The sequence below is a fragment of the Tauraco erythrolophus genome, chromosome 2 (genome assembly GCF_009769465.1).
Source record: "Tauraco erythrolophus isolate bTauEry1 chromosome 2, bTauEry1.pri, whole genome shotgun sequence".
Taxonomy (NCBI): Eukaryota; Metazoa; Chordata; class Aves; order Musophagiformes; family Musophagidae; genus Tauraco; species Tauraco erythrolophus.
The window spans coordinates 15,494,736-15,516,498 of NC_141466.1; the positions used below are offsets into that span (position 1 = coordinate 15,494,736).

A 21,763-nucleotide genomic window follows, 5' to 3' on the forward strand; every position below is an offset into this window, starting at 1 on the left:
CTTAGGACACGCTTAGGAAGAGCTCACTGGCAACTTGGTTCACATGGAAAGCATGGTTATTGGTGAGCTTCTGTCCCCTTCATGGCATTTCATCTCTTTGAACTGTTACAAAAGCTGGGAGTGGACACGAGATGTTCCTGGTTACACCATAGCCTGTTTCTTACTATACACCTGACCAAACAAGCATGAAGCCTAGCTCAGGAACATCTGCAGTTCACTGAGATCTTGAGATGCTAAGCAATATAAAATCATACTAAATATAATAATACTAAAAATAAATTCTACTGACAATACATTGAGATTTTTATATATGTGTATATATATGTGAGTATGTATATAATTATGTGTGTGCATGGAAGAACTCTTAGGACCACTTCATGAGGGCAAATCACTACAGATCCTTTAAAATGGAGCCAAACCTCTTATATAGAATCATAGAATCATAGAATGGTTAGGGTTGGAAGGGACCTTAAAGATCATCTAGTTCCAACCCCCCTGCCATGGGCAGAGAAATCCTCCACTACACCAGGTTGCCCAAAGCCTCATCCAACCTGGCCTTGAACACTTCCAGGGATGGGGCAGCCACAACTTCTCTGGGAAACCTGTTCCAGTGCCTCACCACCCTCAATGTAAAAAATTTCTTCCTTAGATCTAATCTAAATCTCCCCTCTTTCAGTTTAAATACATTGCCCCTTGTCCTATCACTACACGCCCTTGTAAAAAGTCCCTCTCCAGCTTTTCTGTAGGCCCCCTTTAGGTACTGGAAAGCTGCTATAAGATCACCCCGGAGCCTTCTCTTCTCCAGGCTGAACAGCCCCAACTCTCTCAGCCTGTCTTCATAGCAGAGGTGTTCCAGCCCTCGGATCATCTTCGTGGCCCTCCTCTGGACTCGCTCCAGTAGCTCCATGTCCTTCTTGTGCTGGGGACTTCAGAGCTGAACACAGTATTCTAGGTGGGGTCTCACGAGAGCAGAGTAGAGGGGCAGAATCACTTCCCTCGACCTGCTGGCCACACTTCTTTTGATACAGCCCAGAATACGATTTGCTTTCTGGGTTGCCAGCGCACATTGCCGGCTCATGTCTCCAAAAAAGATGTTAAATAGCACTGGTCCCAGTACCGACCCCTGAGGAACACCACTCATCACATGCCTCCACGTGGCCATTGAACCGTTGACCACAACTCTTTGAGTGCGACCATCCAGCCAATTCCTTATCCACCGAGTGGTCCATCCATCAAAACCACGTCTTTCCAGTTTAGAGACAAGGATGTCGTGTGGGACAGTATCAAATGCTTTGGATAAGTCCAGGTAGACGATGTCAGTCGCTCTTCCCCCATCCATCAATGCTGTAACCTCATCATAGAAGGCCACCAAATTAGTCAGGCAGGATTTGTCCTTAGTGAAGCCATGTTGGCCGTCACCAATCACCTCCTTATTTTCTATGTGCCTTAGCATAGTCGCCAGAAGGATCTGCTCCATGATCTTGCCGGGCACAGAGGTGAGACTGACTGGCCTGTAGTTCATTTCTATGACAAACATAGAAAATAAGAGCACTAACTAGTTGTTCCTCTTCTACACTGAGCAGCTGAAATCTTAGAAGGACACTCAAGAACACGTTCAAACAAAAGATTTCAAATAGCAATGAAAACAAACAGCATATATCATAATTTGTGGTCATGAACATGCAACTCCTTCACTTATCTCATCAATGGCGTAAATCAGTGTAGATCCATTTTATTAAAGCAGTGACAGTCCATCTATACTCTAGGGTATTAAAACCTCCTTTAGAATGAAACAAAATAAAACCAGGTATCAGATTACAGAGAGATGTTCACAGAAGCATGGACAAATGATACTGTGTAAATATTCTAGTAGCTGCAAAGAAACAAGTTCATGAATATTAACTCAGAAAAGGTACAGATGCATAATCTTCCTTTGAAACCTCATTTGCTAGATTTCTGTAACAGTTACAAAAATATCCCTGTGAATTGACTGTCACTGTCATATAACTGAAAACTAAAGGATAAGTGCTCCTCTGAGGCATGCACATGGTCTCTGCCTCCCCTGTGTATTCAGAGAGCTCACTACTTCTGTTGGCAAAGCTCCCACCTTCCCTCAAAGATTCCTCCTCCCGTCAGAGAAATGTGTGCAAGAAATGGAGGAGGCTGCTAGACGGCATATATTATCCTTCTCCTTTTCTCTTTAATGCTAAATCAGGAAAGATGATGCAGGGAGAGGTTCTAACAGAGACCGTTACTAAGGACCTGGAGCTGCTCTATTCAGTAGCGACCTGGGTCTAAAGCATCCTCAGGGTTTGTGAAGCAACATTGCAGCCAAAGGGAGACCTAAGCCAAGAGGTGAGTCCCCAGGTCCCCAGATTCTGAGCATCTTCCAGAAGTGACCTGGTGGTCCCGCCTGTGCTCAGAAGCTTATGAGCAGAAGGGAGAGCATATAGCACAACTGCAGCTTGCATACTGAGTGCTAAATTTGTAAACATTTTTTCAGATGAAGCTGCAAATATTATTATAGCACTACCATCCAGAAATGCAACAGGATTTTGATGTAACCATAAGCCAATGGCTAACAGCTCAGGCAAATATAAAGGAAAAAACATGCTTACAAAATGGTGGAAATACTTATAGAATCATAGAATCATAGAATGGTTAGGGCTGGAAGGGACCTTCAAAGGTCATCTAGTCCAACCTCCCTGCAACAAACAGGGATATCTCCAACTAGATCAGGTTGCTCAGGGCCTCGTCCAACCGGGCCTTGAACGTCTCCAGGGATGGAGCATCCACCACCTCTCTGGGCAACCTGTTCCAGTGTTCTACAACTCTCATGGTAAAAAATTTTTTCCTAATATCCAACCTGAATCTACCTCCCTCTATTTTAAAACCATTACCCCTAGTCCTATCACAACTGGCCCTCCTGAACAGCCTCTCCCCATCTTTCCTGTAGGCCCCCTGGAGGTACTGGAAGACCGCTATCAGGTCACCCCGGAGCCTCCTCTTCTCCAGGCTGAACAGCCCCAACTCTTTCAGCCTGTCCTCATAGGAAAGGTGCTCCAGCCCTCTTATCATCTTCGTGGCCCTCCTCTAGACCCTCTCCAACTGGTCCATGTGCTTCTTATGTTGGGGACTCCAGAACTGGACGCAGTACTCCAGGTGAGGTCTCACGAGGGCAGAGTAGAGGGGGAGAATCACCTCCCTCGACCTGCTGGCCACACTCCTCTTGATGCAGCCCAGGATGCGGTTGGCCTTCTGGGCCGCAAGAGCACATTGCCGGCTCATATTGAGCTTCTCGTCCACCAGTACTCCCAAGTCCTTCTCCTCAGGGCTGCCCTTGATCCATTCTCCGCCCAGTCTGTATTTGTGCCTGGGATTGCCACGACCCAGATGTAGGACCTTGCACTTGGCCTGGTTAAACTTCATGAGGTTGACACGGGCCCACCTCTCCAGCCTTTCGAGGTCCCTCTGGATGGCATCCCTCCCTTCCAGCATGTCGACGGCACCACACAGCTTGGTGTCATCGGCGAACTTGCTGAGGGTGCACTCCATGCCACTGTCCACGTCACCGACAAAGATGTTGAAGAGAGCCGGGCCCAACACAGACCCCTGAGGGACGCCACTCGTGACCGGTCTCCACTTGGACATCGAACCATTGACCACTACTCTCTGAGTGTGGCCATTGAGCCAATTCCTTATCCACCGAGTGGTCCATCCATCAAACCCATGCCTCTCTAGTTTAGAGAGAAGAATGTCGTGCGGGACAGTGTCAAAAGCTTTGCACAAGTCCAGGTAGGTGATATCTGTTGGTCGACCTTTGTCCACTGATGCTGTCACCCCATCATAAAAGGCCACCAAGTTGGTCAGGCACGATCTGCCTTTGGTGAAGCCATGTTGGCTGTCACCCACCACCTCCTTGCTCTCCATATGCCTTAGCATGGTTCCCAGGAGAATCTGCTCCATGACCTTGCCAGGCACAGAGGTGAGGCTGACCGGCCTGTAGTTGCCCGGGTCCTCCTTGTTCCCCTTTTTAAAAATGGGGGTTATGTTCCCTCTCTTCCAGTCATCGGGGACCTCGCCAGATCGCCACGACTTCTCAAATACAATGGCCAGTGGCTTGGCAACTTCATCCGCCAGTTCCTTCAGGACCCGCGGATGGATCTCATCAGGTCCCATGGACTTGTGCACCTTCGAGTTCCTCAGATGTTCCCGAACCTGCTCTTCAAGTACAGTGGGTGGTGGTTCATCCTCACAGTCCCTGCTAGTTCTTTCCACAGCTTGGGTGGTAAGACAAGAGGCTTTATCAGTGAAGACTGAGGCAAAAAAGTCATTGAGTACCTCAGCCTTCTCTATGTCCCGGGTAACCAGAGCACCAGTATCCTTCCGGAGGGGGCCTACATTCTCCTTGGACTTCCTTTTGTCCCCTACATACCTATAGAAGCTTTTCTTATTGCTTTTTATATCCCTTGCCAAATTCAATCATATGATATTTGTATATATATACGATATATTCAATTACTTATACGATATTTGTATATTTTTGCCTGAAATACACGTTTAGTTGTAACAACAATTATATGGATTACCCTGGTAATAACGGAGATGAAGGAAGAGGAATTTACTGTTTCTGTTATGGCTTGGTATTAAGTGTGAGACCAGACAAGTAAGTGGAAAATAGAGCTTTTTCCCACTAGCATAATTTTTTATTCCCTTGATTCATGTTGTCTCATAGCCCTTATTTTAGAAAAGGCAGTGTACTTAGATTAAGTTTTATAGTTGTGGCTGTGAGTTACCTGAAGCATCACATACACTCTTTGCTCCTTCCTCTGTCCCGGTACCATCTTGTGAACAGAAGCTAATGAAATCAGAAGAAGAAAATGGAGAGGTGGGCTATTTCCCATGTAAGAGAAATATACTGCACTTCCAAACCTTCAGAAAGGATGTGATCTTCACAGGGACTTTGCTGCAAGTCTTGTGTACAGTTTACAACTGGACTCTGCAAAATGGGATGCTGCTGAGTCTTTAAATTAATGAGAACTTAGGAAGGCAATCCAATTCACTGCAGGGACCGCTTTGTTCTTTCACTATGATTCTTTTTTAATGAGAAAGACCATCGCAAGGATAAACTCTATTCCTCTGAATTTTTACACTAATTACATACAAAGCACCATTCTGGCAGAGCAGGACTTATCTCCTTCAGGCAATACAGTTATCATCTTGTAACCACACTTCAAATCTCCCGTATGAACGCTGGAGCTACGTGTGCTGCATGTGGATCCTGCTACCCTGGCTAGTTGCTTGAATTGATGAATATTTAAATATTCAGTAAATCACAGGCAAATACTGATACTGCATGAAGTGGCAGAGACAACCCTTGCACTCTGCTTACAGCTGTAGGATCAAGGGTACACTATTTTATCAGAACCATTAACTTTCCTCATTGTAGTGGGAAGGGATGGTTGGTTTTGTAAACAGCACTTGAGATATTTATGTATTAAAAAGAAGAGTCAAACCCATATATTAACACTACAAAGGACAGCTATCCCATAATTCTACGGAAAATCAACTGTTTGTGATTCAGCTCAAATCCTCAAGAGACAATTTATTTGACATACTTTAAGGGAATCTAGGCTAGATAGGGAGCTGCTTTACCCTCAAAAAAAATTACCAAGAACCACATTCACCTCTGTGCAATATTCTGATACTGTAGACCAAATTTCAAAGCTCGGTATGTGCTCACTGCCACAGTATCCGAGCACTTCCAGGACTGTACCATGCAATTCCTGGCTTTCCACATGCTCAAAAGCCTTGATTCTTTTATCTACAACACCTATGCCCCTATCTGAATCTGTGCTACAAATACAAATACACGTAACCACAGCTGCAGAGGTGTGGATGCAAATCAAGCAGCGAGGTGCATGAGTGTTCAACTGCACTTCCTCAGAGCTTCCTTGAGCCTGCCTACTCATCCTTCTAGTGACAAGGTTTATATTCTCAAACAGGTACTCACAGACTTGTGTTCAGACTAGTACCATGTTTGAAAGGCTGGCATGGCTCCCGGAAAAGTGTGCAAGGAGGGAGCTTGACAGGCTCAGCAACAAAATCTAAATCCTGATCCAAACATAAATGCAAATGTGTGAACCTCATGAAGTTCAACAAGGCCAAGTGCAAGGTCCTGCACGTGGGTCAGGGCAATCCCAAGCACAAGTACAGGCTGCCCTGAGGAAAAGGACTTGGGCAGTTTGTTGATGAGAAGCACTACATGAGTCAGCAATGTGCGCTTGCAGCCCAGAAAGCCAACTGTGTCCTGGGCTGCATCCAAAGAAGCGTGGCCAGTAGGTCAAGGGAGGTCATTCTGCCCCTCTACTCTGCTCTCCTGAGACCCCACCTGGAATACTGCATTCAGCTCTGGGGCCTCCAGCATAAGAAGGACATAGAGCTGTTGGAGTGAGCCCAGAGGAGGGCCACAAAGATGATCCGACAGCTGAAGCACCTCTGCTATGAAGACAGGCTCAGCGTTGGGGCTGTTCAGCCTGGAGAAGAGAAGGCTCTGGAGAGATCTTATAGCAGCCTTCCAGTACTTAAAGGGGGCCTACAAGAAAGCTGGAGAGGGACTTTTTACAAGGGTATATGGTGATAAGACAAGGGGTAATGGCTTTAAACTGAAAGAGAGTAGATTTAGATTGGACGTAAGAAAAATTTTTTACAATGAGAGTGGTCTAACACTGGAACAGGTTGCTCAGAGAAGTTGTGGATACCCCATCCCTGGAAGTGTTCAAGGCCAGGCTGGATGAGGCTTTGAGCAACTGATCTAGTGGAAGGCGTCCCTGCCCATGGCAGGAGGCATGGAATCAGACGATCTTTAAGGAAGGCCCCTTCCAACCCAAACCATTCTATGATTCTATGAGTTGCATATTTGCCCCCCAAGACTCAGATTTAGGAGCTGGAATCACCAAGAAAAGTGTTGCAGTATAAAACGTCACACTGTGATCATTTTTTGTTTCTTCTAAATTCTGCTAGCTACCTGTGACGCTGCAGCTGTGAGCTGAATAACTGCATCGTCTCTCATTTTATTGCATCTGTGGTTTCTATTTATGGACTTACTGGCACGGAATGGCCACATCTGGGTAAATGTTCCTAAACTGTATGTACATTTACCTCCAGGCTAAAACTGCCTTATTTTCAAGTAATGTATTCAGTATAGACATTGCCTCACAGCGATGATGCAGTGTCTTGATGCAAACATGGTCCATCACCCATGACTTCAGCCAGCCTAAAGCTTGGCATTCCTTTTACGCTCACTGCACTTAGTGCCTATAAGGTTCGCTCTCATCAAACATGCACCAGTCTTTGAACCATGGTGCAAATCTGAATGTTGTTTCTGAAAGAAACTTGTTGAGGGCATAAACCTGGCAGCCAGAAACACGGCCGGGTCTGACTTCCTGAACTGAGAGTGACCTGAGCATCTGTGCATTGAACTGCCTGATTTAAATCCTGCAGGGACTTCGTTGCAAGGAGAGGTTCCCCTAGTTCACATGCAACCTTAGTACAAATTCACTTGTCTGTGTGGACAAGACCTCCCATTTCCTCATTTAAGTCAAGAGGATGGTAAGAGACTTCCCTTATTTTTTGGTCCTCTTGTCTGCTTCAGCAGGCACAGGAAAAATGAAGTCCGTGTCCTTTCACTTGATGCCCTCTTGCAGCTCCTTTTGTCTTTGATGGCACAAAGGATGCTTCTTTGAGCAGCAAAGCAATTTCGAAAGCAACCTATTAAAACCAGAGGCATCTCTGGACTGAATGACCTGCATGAGGGATCATGAGATACTACTACAGAGCATGCTACAGCATGGATGCTTGATTAGGCCTGGCTTTTATTGCTTTGGGGTTATCATGAGTGTATTAGTGTTTGCATCATTAAACCATGACACACAGTGTTCATGCTTAACTGCTGCCACCTGCACCCTAAAGGAACAGTACTTTCCAATTTTCAGTTTGTACGTGCTGTGGGATGTACATGATTTATTCCAATGACACAGTGCAAGAACAACTGTGCTGCTTTGGCCAGGATTAACAGAAGGACACATATTTTGTAAGACAGGACGCGTGCTGTGGGTTCAGACAACAGGAGCCTAACCTAACAATCAGAAGCACAGACTGAGAAATAAAAACACTAGAAACAAAAAGGCTGATGTTTCTTTTTAGCCTTTACCTGCCAACACATTTCCACTACCTTGGGGGGCAGAACTCCTCAAATCAAAGCAAAACGCACCTGATGAAACTGAAAATTGACTTAGTCCTGACATGCCCCGAGATGCCAAGTCCCTTGTGTGGGTGGAAAGGAGCAGCAGGCCAAAGCAGAAAGCACCCGTCTGCTGGTTCATGCAACAAGGAGAGCTGACAATGAAAAACCCTGAGGATTAAAAAACCCACCCAACCTCTCCACTAGGAATAGCAAAGGAAAACAAAGCAAAAGACAGACAGGTCAAGTCTATTGGTTTTAACCCTCCCTTACTATCAGCAACGTGGTCTATTGTTTTTCACCCTGCCTTCCTACCACCTAGGTGGAATAAATCATACTCTGTTGAAATTGCATGTTTCTGTATGATGGCTGAAGAATGTAAGACTTCATTGGACTGGGAAGGGCAGTTTGGGGAAACTGTCATAAAGAATAGGATCTCAAGGTCTGTACAGGATCCCAAGGTCCTCTAAAACTATACATACAGGAAAAGCTTAACACCTCACTGAACTGTAACAATCAACGGAGTAAAATAATAAAGGTTCATGCAGTAGAGAGAGCAGCCGCATTCAGCGTTTTACAGCAGGCAATTTTAAAAACTCAGTTGAAAACAGAGGGAAAATTCAAATACAAAGCATATGTAAATGGGACTGAACAGGAATTTGGCTCTAGTCCTAGTGGTCTTTTCCTAGCTAGCTTGCTATGGTGTTCATGATGTGATAGGCAAATCCCGTATATGTAATATATCATAATTCTTGCTCCTGTGAGCATGCTATCCAAAACAGAAAATTGCATGTTAGAAAAAAGATCCCTGCAATTTGAAGTGCCTGTAAATAGCTGGCATTATAGTTTCCTTTCTCCTAAGTACAGAATTCCCTCTGAATATGAAAAGGGCTCTTCAAAACCCAGACAAAAGGACTGTTTGGCTGACCATTTTCATAATAAACATATCCCACACAGTTTGGCATCCCTAATTAGAAGCCCAGAGTAATTAGGAGAGAGTGCACTGTGGACTGCAAAGCGTAACACAGCAGGGAGACTCTGCAGTGCTGCAATGAGAATACCAAAGACCTGAAGGTCATTATTTTTCACTGGTCCCAAGCCATGCTCCCTGCCATGTTTCATTTTTACAACCCAGGGTTAGCCTGGCCCCTTTGAGAGGGAGGGCCAGGAGGAGCTGGGCCAGCCTGACCTGCCTTCCTGTGTGCTTCAAGGGGAACATTGCTGCACTTTGTGACATCTGCCATGAGTTTGCAGACCAGCATGTGGGCTGGGTCGTCACCTTGAGGGACCAAGCACCACTTCTGTCACAGGCAGAGAGGACAATAAGGCTGTTTGGCGGCAGCTCGTGCAGGTTTTGTTTGACACCAGGGGGATAACCGAGCTCTTTGTTCTACAGCAGAGGCATGAGCATACTCAGGAAACCAAACGATGATGAAATGCTTCTCTTCTAATCAATATCACTCCCTGTCATCCTCAGTGAAAAGACAGGCCCATATTTCTGAAGGCTTCTCACTGAAAATGCTGATGGGATCAATGCCTTTCCAGAAGACATTTCATCTCAATGGTACAACACATATTGCCCAAAGTACATTATATTCAATATAGTTTGACCAGTTTAAATCATGTACTCTCATTGTTTCCTAGGCATGTTCTTATGGGCAGTCAACAAAAAAGGTATTAATACCAAAGAAATTCTGGTACATCTACCTAAGTTAAGTGTGTAATATTAGCTTTGTGTTAATATAATATTGCTAGTGGAATGAAATTGAGTAAAAAAAGAGACATTTAGCCCCTCTATCATTCAATAAATAGCTGACAAGCACTGCAGTAAAACAGAGCAACTCCTACATAGTGCTCTACTTTCCTTCAAGTAGCCTGTTTCAGTCAATTTTGGGGAAGCAGGAAAGATGCTAGGGGGAGGGGGGTTTTGTGTATCTAAATGGAGATACATATTTGAATAGCAGATAAATCAGGCATCTACATATGACTGAGATACTAATGGTGCAAACCAATCCTAGACAGAAATGCATAAAAAAAGATATTCTAGTAACAAGACTGAAATACTTAACAGTCTCACAGGACTCCAGTAGACTCAGGAGCACAGATCACATCTGATTATGTGTCAAATCTAAGACATTACAGTTACTCTAGGGAAAACCATATTTCCATTGACAGATGCTATAACCTCATCACTTAGCCTAGAAGCAGAATTCATCCAGACATATGCAGATCCATAAAACCTTATCTGAACTAGCAAATTACTGCCACTCCTCAGTAATGGTGGGCTCAAAATACTCAGTTAACTTGTTGCACTAAAATTAAAGGAACAGCTTGCAATGTGGAGCCCTACTCTCAACAGAGTCTGGCCCTTAAGGCTTTATGGTTCCCTTCTGTTCAAAAGACATCTCTACTGCTCCCTCATTTCTTATTTTCCCGAATAACAAAAAAATAGCAGTTTCATATTTTTTCTTTTCTTAATGATGTCTAGTAGATGTGTTATTTTCATTTGTAGCATATGTGAGGTGGCTTTTAGAAGTAATTTATTTTTGGTGGCAAGCTGCTGATGCTTGCAGCCATGTTGACTGTTAGTAATTAACACCTTCTGGTCCACTATGGACAATTTCCTACTTACTGCTTTTTAAGGTGTTAAAACTAATCTCCACCAGCTCTACATCCCATAGCTCCGTTTCACTGATAGGAGGCTTTTCTTCCTGATAGCCAAAGCTTTTCTTTTCCTCAATTAATAATAACACACAACCCAAAGGAGTATCTGGAAGCGTCCTGACATGATTTTGCTATGCAGAATCCTCGGCCGACGAGGGGACTGAGCTGAGATGATATGTGCTAAAACCTTCTTCTCAACACTGAGATGTTACCGTGGACAAATACAGGTTAAGACTGTGAAAACAACAGGCATGAGAGGAAGTTGCCTCAAGAGAAAGAACTGAGGAGGTCCTTATTACCTATTAAATTTTTGGCTTATCAGCCAGATAAAACATAATGACATTCATTGCCTTATAATGCTCCATTACTGACATTAATTTCATAGCATACAAAGAAAACTCCTAAAGAATTATATTCAGATCTCAGTACTGGTGTATTAATGAGCATTGGACTGGAAGCTCTAGTGGATACATATTTGTGGGTAAGTGGCTACTGGCATCTACGCATGCCTGAGTGTGTGCATTCCTAACTGCGAAGAACCTCTGCACTCATCTCTTCGGGAAAATAATACATTCAACTTAAATTTACATATAACAAAAAAATAAAATAAAATTAGCATTACAATTTCCAGAACAAAAGGGAGAGTTTTCTAGATACCAGATTCATCATTTAACAGAAACTTTAGAGTTCAACTGATAGAAAGGTGGTTGGATTTTGCATCAGAAAAATTCCAGTTTGCCCAAATTCTTTCCCTTTTCATGACCTCTACCTGCGTAGTATCCATGTTTTAAGGCTTATATGAAAATCTCACAAGAACAGATCTCCTTTAACACTTGCTGTCACTGCATATTTCTGGTCACTAGAACAAAATTGCAATAATGATGAAAAGCCTTACTCATATGGACTTCACTGCTTAAAACAGTTGAATCTACTTTTACTGACTTCAAACTGGTTGCCCATCTAGAGCTACAGGACAAGCTTTTCCTTCTTTTTTTCTTTTTTTTTTCCCCTTTTTTTCTTTTTTTTTTTTTTTAACATGAGAATGAAGCTTAAAAGTACTCAGAGATTCTGGCACTTGCAGGACTTGTGGATCTCCTACACTGTGAATTCATTGCAAGGTGGTAGTCCTAATCTTTGCACCCACTAAAGGGATGTGATAAAATTATTTTGGAAAAAAACATCTTGAGCCACTATATAAAAATGTAGTGGAAGCTGCTGGTGCCTGTAGACTAACTTTAGCTTCTGGAAGCTGGGCATTCACTGCAGAAGGCTTTAGTCAGAAGAGCTCGGGAATCAGGAGCTTTTATCATCTGCTAATGATGATTTTCAGAGACCAGTGCAAATTCTACCTTTTCAGTATCACTCACGGAATTCATATGGGGTGAGAAGACAAAGAGCAAGGGAAAGCTAAGTCAAAGGGGATCCACAGTGAAACAAACTTTGAAAGATGTCTCTAAAGAACAGGAGTTCCTTAATTCTCAGTAAATTATAGTTTTCAGTCCTACAGTGAATTGAGGGTTTTTTTGGCCACCTCAAGTGAGAGCTCCTTAGCCAGCACATTTTGGCAAAACCCCCAGAGATTAAGAAAGCAAGCAAAGAAAAAAACAAATAAATGCAGTTATTTTTGACTACCAGCCAACTTACGATGGTTTGGTTTCTGAAGGAGAAAGAGGATAACTTAAAGAATCTTCAATCTTGCATACAGAGTAGGAGAACCGCAGTTGAAAAAAAGCCTTCAGATGTTCCCAGCACTCAGAACAGAATCATCTCATATAAAATTAATATCGTTATTACGTGATTTCCATCTTTTAATGAAGCCAAATGATAAGAGCTGCTAGAAAAACTGCCTTAGTGGAATAAACACAGATAATAAATTTGAATAAATACACAAGCAAAAAGACAATGTCAGGCTCAGTCACTTGGCAATATTAAATGCCGAGAAATGAGTTGGCTGTGTAGTGCTCTACCATCCAGCAGGAACGTTATGCTGAGCGCCTGGATCATTGCTTTCATTGCATCTGTAGCCAATTTTGTTCTGGATTTTTTTTTTTACTAAATTATCTTTCTTTTTTTGACCAGCTCCTTTTCCAGACTATTCTATTTGTGCCCTTTATGTTGTGCCCTGGTTGTGTGTATGATCTGTATTCAACTGCAGGCCTGTTCAAACATCTCCAATCCTCCTCCCTTGTCCAGAAAATATTTTTCACATATTCCTGATACTTTCCCCATTCGCTTCCCAAATCTATCTTAAAGGCACAACCAATAGCTCCGACAAACTCTCTTTAGCCCACCACTACATTTTCAAACAGAGTCAGAAAATGATTTATAAAAATATAGTACAGTTTTAATACATATTTTTATATGTGTAAAAAGAGTGCTCTCTAGCATTTTTGAAATTTTGATATATACCAGGTGTCAAACACTATTCTAAATAAACCCCTGTAATGCACAGCAGTAGGCTGGCCCATATATCCTCTCACAGGTCAGCATTTTCAAAAAAGTAAAATCTATTTAAAAGTCATAGGGACTTAGCTTCCACAGTATCTAAATCAGTCCCAAGAAGGACATTTCTAGGACAGAACTTGTGAACATTTAGGCAATCCTACACTCAGAAGAATTCTTTTTAAACACAGTTGTCCAGAAATATGCTACTATTGCCCTTTTTAAACCTTTTGCAAAGCCATGCATGTGGTGATGTTTCCCCCTACACAAACTGAAATACCAAGACAGTGAAACACTGCCTGAGCAATCTCTCCTTATATAAGAGTCAACATTTCCTCCACAGATTGGCCACCACCACTTCTAAAAAAGGTCAATGGAAACCAAGGTTTATAAAACTTAAGTTGTAATACATTTAAGTGCTTTGTGCTGCAGTATAGTGGTACATTTTTGACCGTTCTTTTTTTTGCAGGGAAACTAGGTCCTTGCTCTTTTGGAACACGTTATTGTATCACAAGCCTGTACTATGAGTGAAGAACTTAAGCTTCAGGGCTGTTCCGAAACCATTAAAAGATGCAACATCAAAGAACAATCCAAAAATATTTGTTCCTGTTGTTCTGCAAAAGGCTTAATCCTCGACGTTTTCTACAAAACAGATTCAGAGAGGCACTTACCTTGTCTGACAGCTAGTGTTGTTGTGTAGACCAAGAATAGAAGGATGTAATTGAGGAAGCTCTGAAAAACAGGTGTGTTGGCATGGAAGTCTTCTGACAAATACTTGCTCGTGAGACCAATGCCACAGATAAGGAGGGAGAGTACCTGGCCAAGCGCCACAGACAGCAAGAGATCCCTAAAAGGAATGAGAAAAACACAGAAATAAAACACTCAGCCTCCTTGTCAAGGAGGAAATGCTCATCCTCCTCCAGGAATCATGTTCAACAATGCTAAGATAAGGGAAGAAACACGATGATTCAGTCAATGAGGGATCTGCTGGGTCTTGCCGACATAATGTTTCCATTATTTCTGCTCTTACCATGGGCTTAAACATTGCCCAAATACACTAGCTTTTATTCACATATTAAACAACAGTAGATGGTACATTTCTATCATTTAATTTCACATTTCGTGTTTCCTAAAAGATAAATGAAAAGATAAATGAAAAGATAAATCGGGCCCCTCAGTTCAAGAAAGACAAGGAACTGCTTGAGAGAGTCCAGCGCAGGGCCACAAAGATGACTAAGGGAGTGGAGCATCTCTCTTATGAGGAGAGGCTGAGGGAGCTGGGTCTCTTTAGCTTGGAGAAGAGGAGACTGAGGGGCGACCTCATTAATGTTTATAAATATGTAAAGGGTGACTGTCATGAGGATGGAGCCAGGCTCTTCTCACTGGCATCCAACGATAGGACAAGGGGAAATGGATATAAGCTGGAACATAGGAGGTCCCACTTAAACATGAGGAAGAACTTCTTCCCAGTAAGGGTAACAGAACACTGGAACAGGCTGCCCAGAGAGGTTGTGGAGTCTCCTTCTCTGGAGATGTTCAAAACCCGCCTGGACATGTTCTTGCGTGATCTGATCTAGGTGGTCCTGCTCAGGCAGGGGGATTGGACTAGATGATCCTTTGAGGTCCCTTCCAATCCCTAACAGTCTGTGATTCTGTGAAATGATAGTTTAAGTCAACTAAAATACAGCACTGCTTCCTTTGAGCATCTTCTCTAACAGAAAGACCCAGGAGTGTCACTCAGATAGAGAAGGGATCCCAGCTCTTCCAGGACTTAGTAGCCACAGAAAAAAAGCACAGAAAGGATTTTGTCATGTTTCACCACCAACATGAATTTACCATGTAACTTCCTTCCCTTCATTTAATTTCCAATTCATCATATAAATTGTACTTTCCATCTATCATGCAAGTATATGTATCTTTTCTTTCATCTTTGTCACCATTTACTTCTCCTTCTGTTTGGCAGGAGCAGGAGGTTCCACTTTTTCCCTTCCTGTCTCCTTCTGGTTCTTAAAAACGTATTTTCTGGTTTGGCTTCTTGCTTTAATCTGTTTTTCTTGACTTTGATCTCCAGTCTCCTCTGCATTCCCCTATTACAATGTTCCCCATTCTCTCTCTCCATAGGTCTCTGACAGTTGCTCCTTTTGTGCATGTTCTGTGTCTTCCTACAGTTTTCTCCTCTTTACTCAAGAAACCGCTACATCTGAAAGCCAACCCTTTTACAATGTATATTACTTTTATACCCTTTCTTCAGTCTTCTCAGTGATACTCTTTTCCCTTCCAAATCCCTTTCTCTCTTTTACTCTTCTCACAGAATTTATCCTCTAACCACACAGCCCAACTGAGTTCAAAAAATACACCTTTTCCAATGTTTGTCACATGATCTCCTATACCCACAGCACAGGAACATATGTATTTTTAAATTACCCTTAAGAGGTTTCCCAAGTTCCCCATGTGTCAGTACTTTAATGCTGACCATGCCTGCTCCACAGCTACACCTTCCCATGCAGAAGCATGAAACGCAAAACTGTTGGCATGGAAGAGGAGCAAGCACCACGACTGCAAGGGAGAGCGAAAGGACATCCAAAGGGGACATCTAGTCCGAGCCCAGCCAGCTACTGCTGTCACTGTCACCAGTCCCCAGAAAAGAGGGGCTGTAGGTCCCTGGGGGAGCCCACGACGGAGAGGGGAAGGTGGGAGAGGAGCACGCTCTGCAATGTCTCACTAGAGCCTGGTACGAGGAAAGGGGATTAGGCGATCCTAAGGGAGTAGAGGTAGGAAGGCAGCACTCTGCTCAGCTGAAACAGCATTTCATGTGTTTTCTCCTCTGCCAGACAGTTAAAAAAAAAATTGCTTCAAGGCTGCTTTGCTTTCCTGACAGACTTCCCTGACCTCAGCAGTGCGTATTCAGCAGCAATGAGCATCTGTGCTCCTGCAACAACTTTCCTGGTAAACTCAAGTGTCAAATTTGTTTCCCTTTTTCTCTTAAACAATCCTCCCACTAATGTGTCTCAGTGTCAGTCATGGCGTGATTCAACCAAACAGACACTGGAAAGCCCAGGAGGCTGGGTAGTTATACTCAGCTTAACACACCTCGCTGACAAACAGCCTGACGCAGATAGTAAAAGAACAAACTTTATTGTGCGAAACCCCGTGTTTTGACGGAAGACTGCTGGATAAGTATCAAGTCAGACTCCACAACTGCTGCCTCCACTTTCACATTACTCACTCTACTGTGAAACATAACCATGGGCAGCAAACTACTCCATGGAGACAACATCTGAGACTACAATGCAAATGATGCCAAAACTATGGTTCCTCAGTTCCTGCCATAACCTGCTATGCTGTTGACGTGGAATAGGAAATTTGAATAGTGACTGCAGTTTAAATCCACATATTAATCTTGTAAACTTTTTTATGGTTCTTCATTTAGTTAAAAAGCATTTCCTACGTCGTTCTCCTGCAATGAAGTTTCATGCAGGGCTGTCCTCTTGCCTACTGCAGCTTTTGCAGTTTTATTTCATTAGTAAATTAAATGTTTGCAATCCGTATCTCTAAATATGTTGCCTGCTTTACATGGGATGCAGGTGGTTATTAGGTGTTTTCCATATCTCATCTATGCCATGAGTGATTGATGTATTACATCCATTGTGGGACTGCATCTGTTCTGGAAAGAAGCATCTTGGATCCTACTCAGATTTACAGAAAGCTAAATATATTCTCATTCATGAAAGGTCTTTCCCAATAATATATTCCTTGCTCCACGTGGTAGTTAGCTGTTGGACATCACTAATTATTACATTTTTTCAGACTGGTGGGATGTTTGACGAGGTCTTATAAAAGGCATAACTTTTTATCTCAGCTCTCTATATTCAGGTGTGTCATTAGGCCTAACCAGACAGCACTGAACCCTGTATTAAAAATCTAACCAACAAAAAATGAAAAACAGCAGGTAACTTTTCAAGGCTGTGTATGATAACTATAGCTCTCTCTAGAGTACATTTTGATTCTGTCATTGCCATTTTGCAATTTATAAAACAGATATATTTTCCTCATAGTTGATTCTTTGGCAAGTCATTCAGTCACATCTACAAGTGGCAGTTTTCCTAAAGAGTTCAAGCAGCTGTCTACAGCCTTCATATATATATACACACACATATATGTAAATTCTCACCTTCTGTATTTTACATTTCATAAACACACAGACAGGAAGGTAACTCAAGGTAATTCAAATGTTATGGTCTTCTTCCTAAGAAGTCATTTAGAGTAGCTTTCTGTGTCTTCTGTCAATTACAAAATATGTCAAAAATTCCACTCAGTTTTGTATTACTGAAGTCAGCTATGAAGAGGAAGGGTAATTAGGAGTCCAGTAAAAACAAACATGGACAAGTATAAGGCTATGAACCCAAACATCTGTAGTCTGTAGATAAAGGTTGAATGTGGTTCGGAGCATAATCTCTGTAGCCTGAAATAGCCTTTAAGTAAAAATTGTCTTTTGGATAACAACAGAATGTAAAAAATGCAGAAAACTACTTTGTGGAAGATCAGTGCAAGTAGTACTGTCAAGGCCACCGGCTTTCAAAACACTGACTGCATAAATGATATTGAATATGTACTGCTTGCCTCTGATTTCTACACACATTTGGTATTTTCAATTATGTAAGAAAACTAATTCTGAAATCAAGCTGTTGCGTTCCTCCTCCAGTCAGAACTTAGTTAAATATTTCACAGATGATATATGACATAGAAAGATACATCTCTTCTTTTATTCTTCTCTCACCAGTACAGAGTAGCATCAGTTAGATGTTTAAGCAGAACTAATTGGAATGTCCATGAAGCGCTCGGACTTCAAGCAAAGATGAGCCATTTTATACAGTATAGTTATGCCTAAAGCTGTTCATGTCCACATTAACTCTCCTGCTATACTTAAAAGATATGTTCACTATAGGCATGAATGACACATAGTGGCACAGAATATTTGGTATGCTCCCCTTCTCTCATCGGTGTAGGTTGCAACTAACACTAACCACTATCACAGAAAACACGTGAAATGAATAAATAAGAGAAACCAAAGCACAAGGTCAATAAAATGCTGATTTTTGCCTTGGGTGAACAGAAGAGAACAACTCCTCTCTCTCCAAGCAGAAAAATAGTATCAAATCTTAAACTATTCATTTTAAATAGTGACAATGTCAGCAGCAACAAAGAATACTACAATGTTTGGATAACCCTAATAACCAATCTAAGATGTCTGAATTGTACAGAAAATGCCTGATACCATTACCTCTATATCATTTTTTCTGCCAACAATGATCTAATAATACAAGAGTCTTAGTTCCTGAGCCTTTAATACCTGGATAAGAATAATAACATACCCGTTCTTTTTTAAGAGAAAAAAGCAAGTAACTTACTGCTGCCAGCACTCATTATCTTTCCTAAACATCATATTACTGCTAAAATATGCAACATGGCTCCTATATGCAACACTTTCCCTGTTGGTTTTCATAACCTTCACCACTCAAAGACTGGCACAAAGGATGATTTCTTCCCTAAACCTTTGGTCTATCATACTGGCTTCAGTAGTACATTCATTCAGTGAGGAAGCAACATTCATTCACATCTTGAAGAAAAGCTGTGTGGTTTGAGGGCCTTCAAACAGAACACCAAAACAGTCTCACTGCAAAAAGTTTCATAAAAGTGAGGTTTTCTGCCTTTCGGAGCCAAATTTCTCTTTAGTTGAGTGCTATTCTATTTCTCTACTTGTATTCCATTTAAATCAAAATAAAGCAATTCTTCAAAAATCCCATTTTCCCCCACCAAGATCAACAGCATCTTCTCAAGCCAAGTTAAAACAGGAAGATCTTCAGCCTGTCTCTAAACTTTGATCTCATGAATGCATAGAATCATTTAGGTTGGAAAAGGCCTTTAAGATCATCAAGTCCAACCATTAACCTAGCACTTCCAACTCCACCACTAAACCATGTCCCTAAGCACCACATCCACACGTCTTCAGGGATGGTGACTCAAACGCTTCCCTGAGCAGCCTGTTCCAATGCTTTATGATCCTTTCGATGGAGAAATTTTTCCTAATATCCAATCTAAACCTTCCCTGGGACAACTTGAGGCCATTTCCTCTCATCCTATCACTAGTCATTCACTAATACAGAACAAATAAAAGACATTATTCTCCTGTAAACCACCAATTTAAGGCCTGCTTCTTGAATTTTTTTGCTAGAACTGAAATCCTGCATTGGATCCAATCAAATTCATTTCACTGTAGTCAGGCTTGCTAGTTAATCTGTCCAATGCTTCCTATTGAGTCAGACGGGTATTTTGAAGTAACAAGTAGGTCAGAATTACTCCTAAACCTCCAGATGTCACGCTGCTAGGTATCTATCATGGGTTTTTCACAATACCCTAACAGAGATTAAAGAATACTTCTTTATCGCAGCTTTAGAAGTGAGGCCAGAAGACAAAGCCCCACCTTTGCATGGATAGACATTTAATTCTGTTTAAATGCCTGGGCTGGGAGCTGCTGCACATCCCTTTTACTTGCTCCTCCAGGCATACGGAAGTTTCTGTCACTTAAGTTTCTCCTTGTTTATCAGCCATAACACCATAAACTTCTGAAGGCAGATATTCTTATCTTAAAGAGCTTTGAAGCTAATGCTTGGTTCCTAGCACATACACACTGGCATGGCATAAAGTACTAAACAGACCTCCTTAGGTTCTCCTGTAATTATTTTTCATAAAGTTAAAACATTTAGCTTTGACTATTAGTTCACTTCCATGTCCTCCCCAGAACATTAAAACACCGTTCACAACACAAAAACAATGCAGTGCAACGTCCAGAAGCTGGGGGGCTACACAATCACAGCTGCTTTACGCTGGAGAATCAGAGATATGCAAAGGGCGGCCAACTGATTTAAACATTCGGGCCGGTTTTATTCTGGCACTAAATTCTGGTTTAAAGCACCCTCCAGGACAGTTTTATTTTAACTTAGCTGCTTCCCCTCCTCTCTTTTGTATTTTATTTGGTCTCTTTCCACCGATAGGTCCCCACTGCACCAGTTAAAGAGTATCTCAGAGGGTAAAGAATAGAAGCTACGGCTACTTTTAATCTGTAGCACGAGCTGTGTTAATCATTCAGCATGCCCCACGCTCCAGCAGACGAGAGGTTAGCAGTCTGTTTTCTGAGCTGAGATTTCACTAGAGGAACACATCTGCAAAGGCTGCTCCATAGCACTGTTAGAGTGGGCCTGCAGGCAGGACCACGCTTTCTCTGTAATGGTAATGACTGCTACACAGTTATCACTCCAAATGTTCCAAGCATGTATTTAAAAAAAGAAAAAACAGATACACTTCATTTAGAGACTGATTACTGCTATGTCACAGCGAAGCTGATGATGTCTGTCACAGCACTGTGATTTTGCCAAGCTTCTTCACTTGAGTGCGTTTCAGTGTGTTTATATAAAAGCGCAAGGAAAAATAAAACCAGGTCTTAAAAACTTCACTTTGATTGAAAGTGAGCTGAAATTATGCCCCTATAAGAATCCAGTCAAATTTATTTAAATGCTTAAATGTGGATGTGCAATCTTACCTTAAACACCTATTGGTAGAAATGTTGACACACATCACCATAGGAAAAGCAGGAATGGCACATATGTCAAAACCTCAATTACTAAACCTCTCCCAGGAGTTCGTAAATTCCCACACCACCTTGTATTTGCATGGCTGCTTAATGAGGGCATGGACCTTACTCCCATATTTTGCAGTTCACACGTAATGCACACCTAGGCAACTTGTAAAAGAAAAAATTAACAAGACTTGGTAAAATTTTTTTTCAGGACAATCAATTGAGCTCTCATTGAAAGCTAAAGTTGCAGATTTTCTAATAGGTCTTAAGCATATGAAGCCTCTGAAATTGACTGCATCTAGAGAACAAGATTCTAAGCTAATTTTGCATGGAAACTTATCTTTTCTTATTTTCCCATTATTCTGACATGTCTGTCATGTCAGGGGGAGAAATGCTACAAGTTGACACATGTAACCCTTCCTGCCTCGCTGCCTCGCTCAATAACGTAAGGACTGCAGTAAGTATCTGCAATTAATGCATCAAAGCTGCTGCACACTGCTTTAGAACAATTTACAGAAGAAGTCACAGTATTCTATAATAAAATGTTCATAGCACTAAAGAACAACCAAGTTCCCCCACATATATACTGATAATAACACCACTGGCACATGTACCACATTTATTCTATTAGTCAGCTACTCCCATAGTGTACATTCTCCACGATCATTCTAGATGACACCTCAAGAAAATATAATGGTCTTGAAGGTCTAAACAAAAAGGTTTTTTTAATACTTCTGGCAAGGAAGAACAAACCAAACTAAAATATTTTCAGAATATAGGCA

General features: G+C 42.0%; 1 protein-coding gene across 1 annotated transcript in view; it reads right to left on the bottom strand.

The window, feature by feature from the left end:
• SLC35F1 (solute carrier family 35 member F1) overlaps window positions 1–21,763 on the bottom strand; it is a 269,747-nt gene that overhangs the window by 105,602 nt on the left and 142,382 nt on the right. The window contains exon 2 of the mRNA XM_086632115.1: window positions 14,020–14,195. Within this exon, the coding sequence (XP_086488241.1) occupies window positions 14,020–14,195 (176 nt within the window). The remainder of the gene's footprint in view (window positions 1–14,019; window positions 14,196–21,763) is intronic.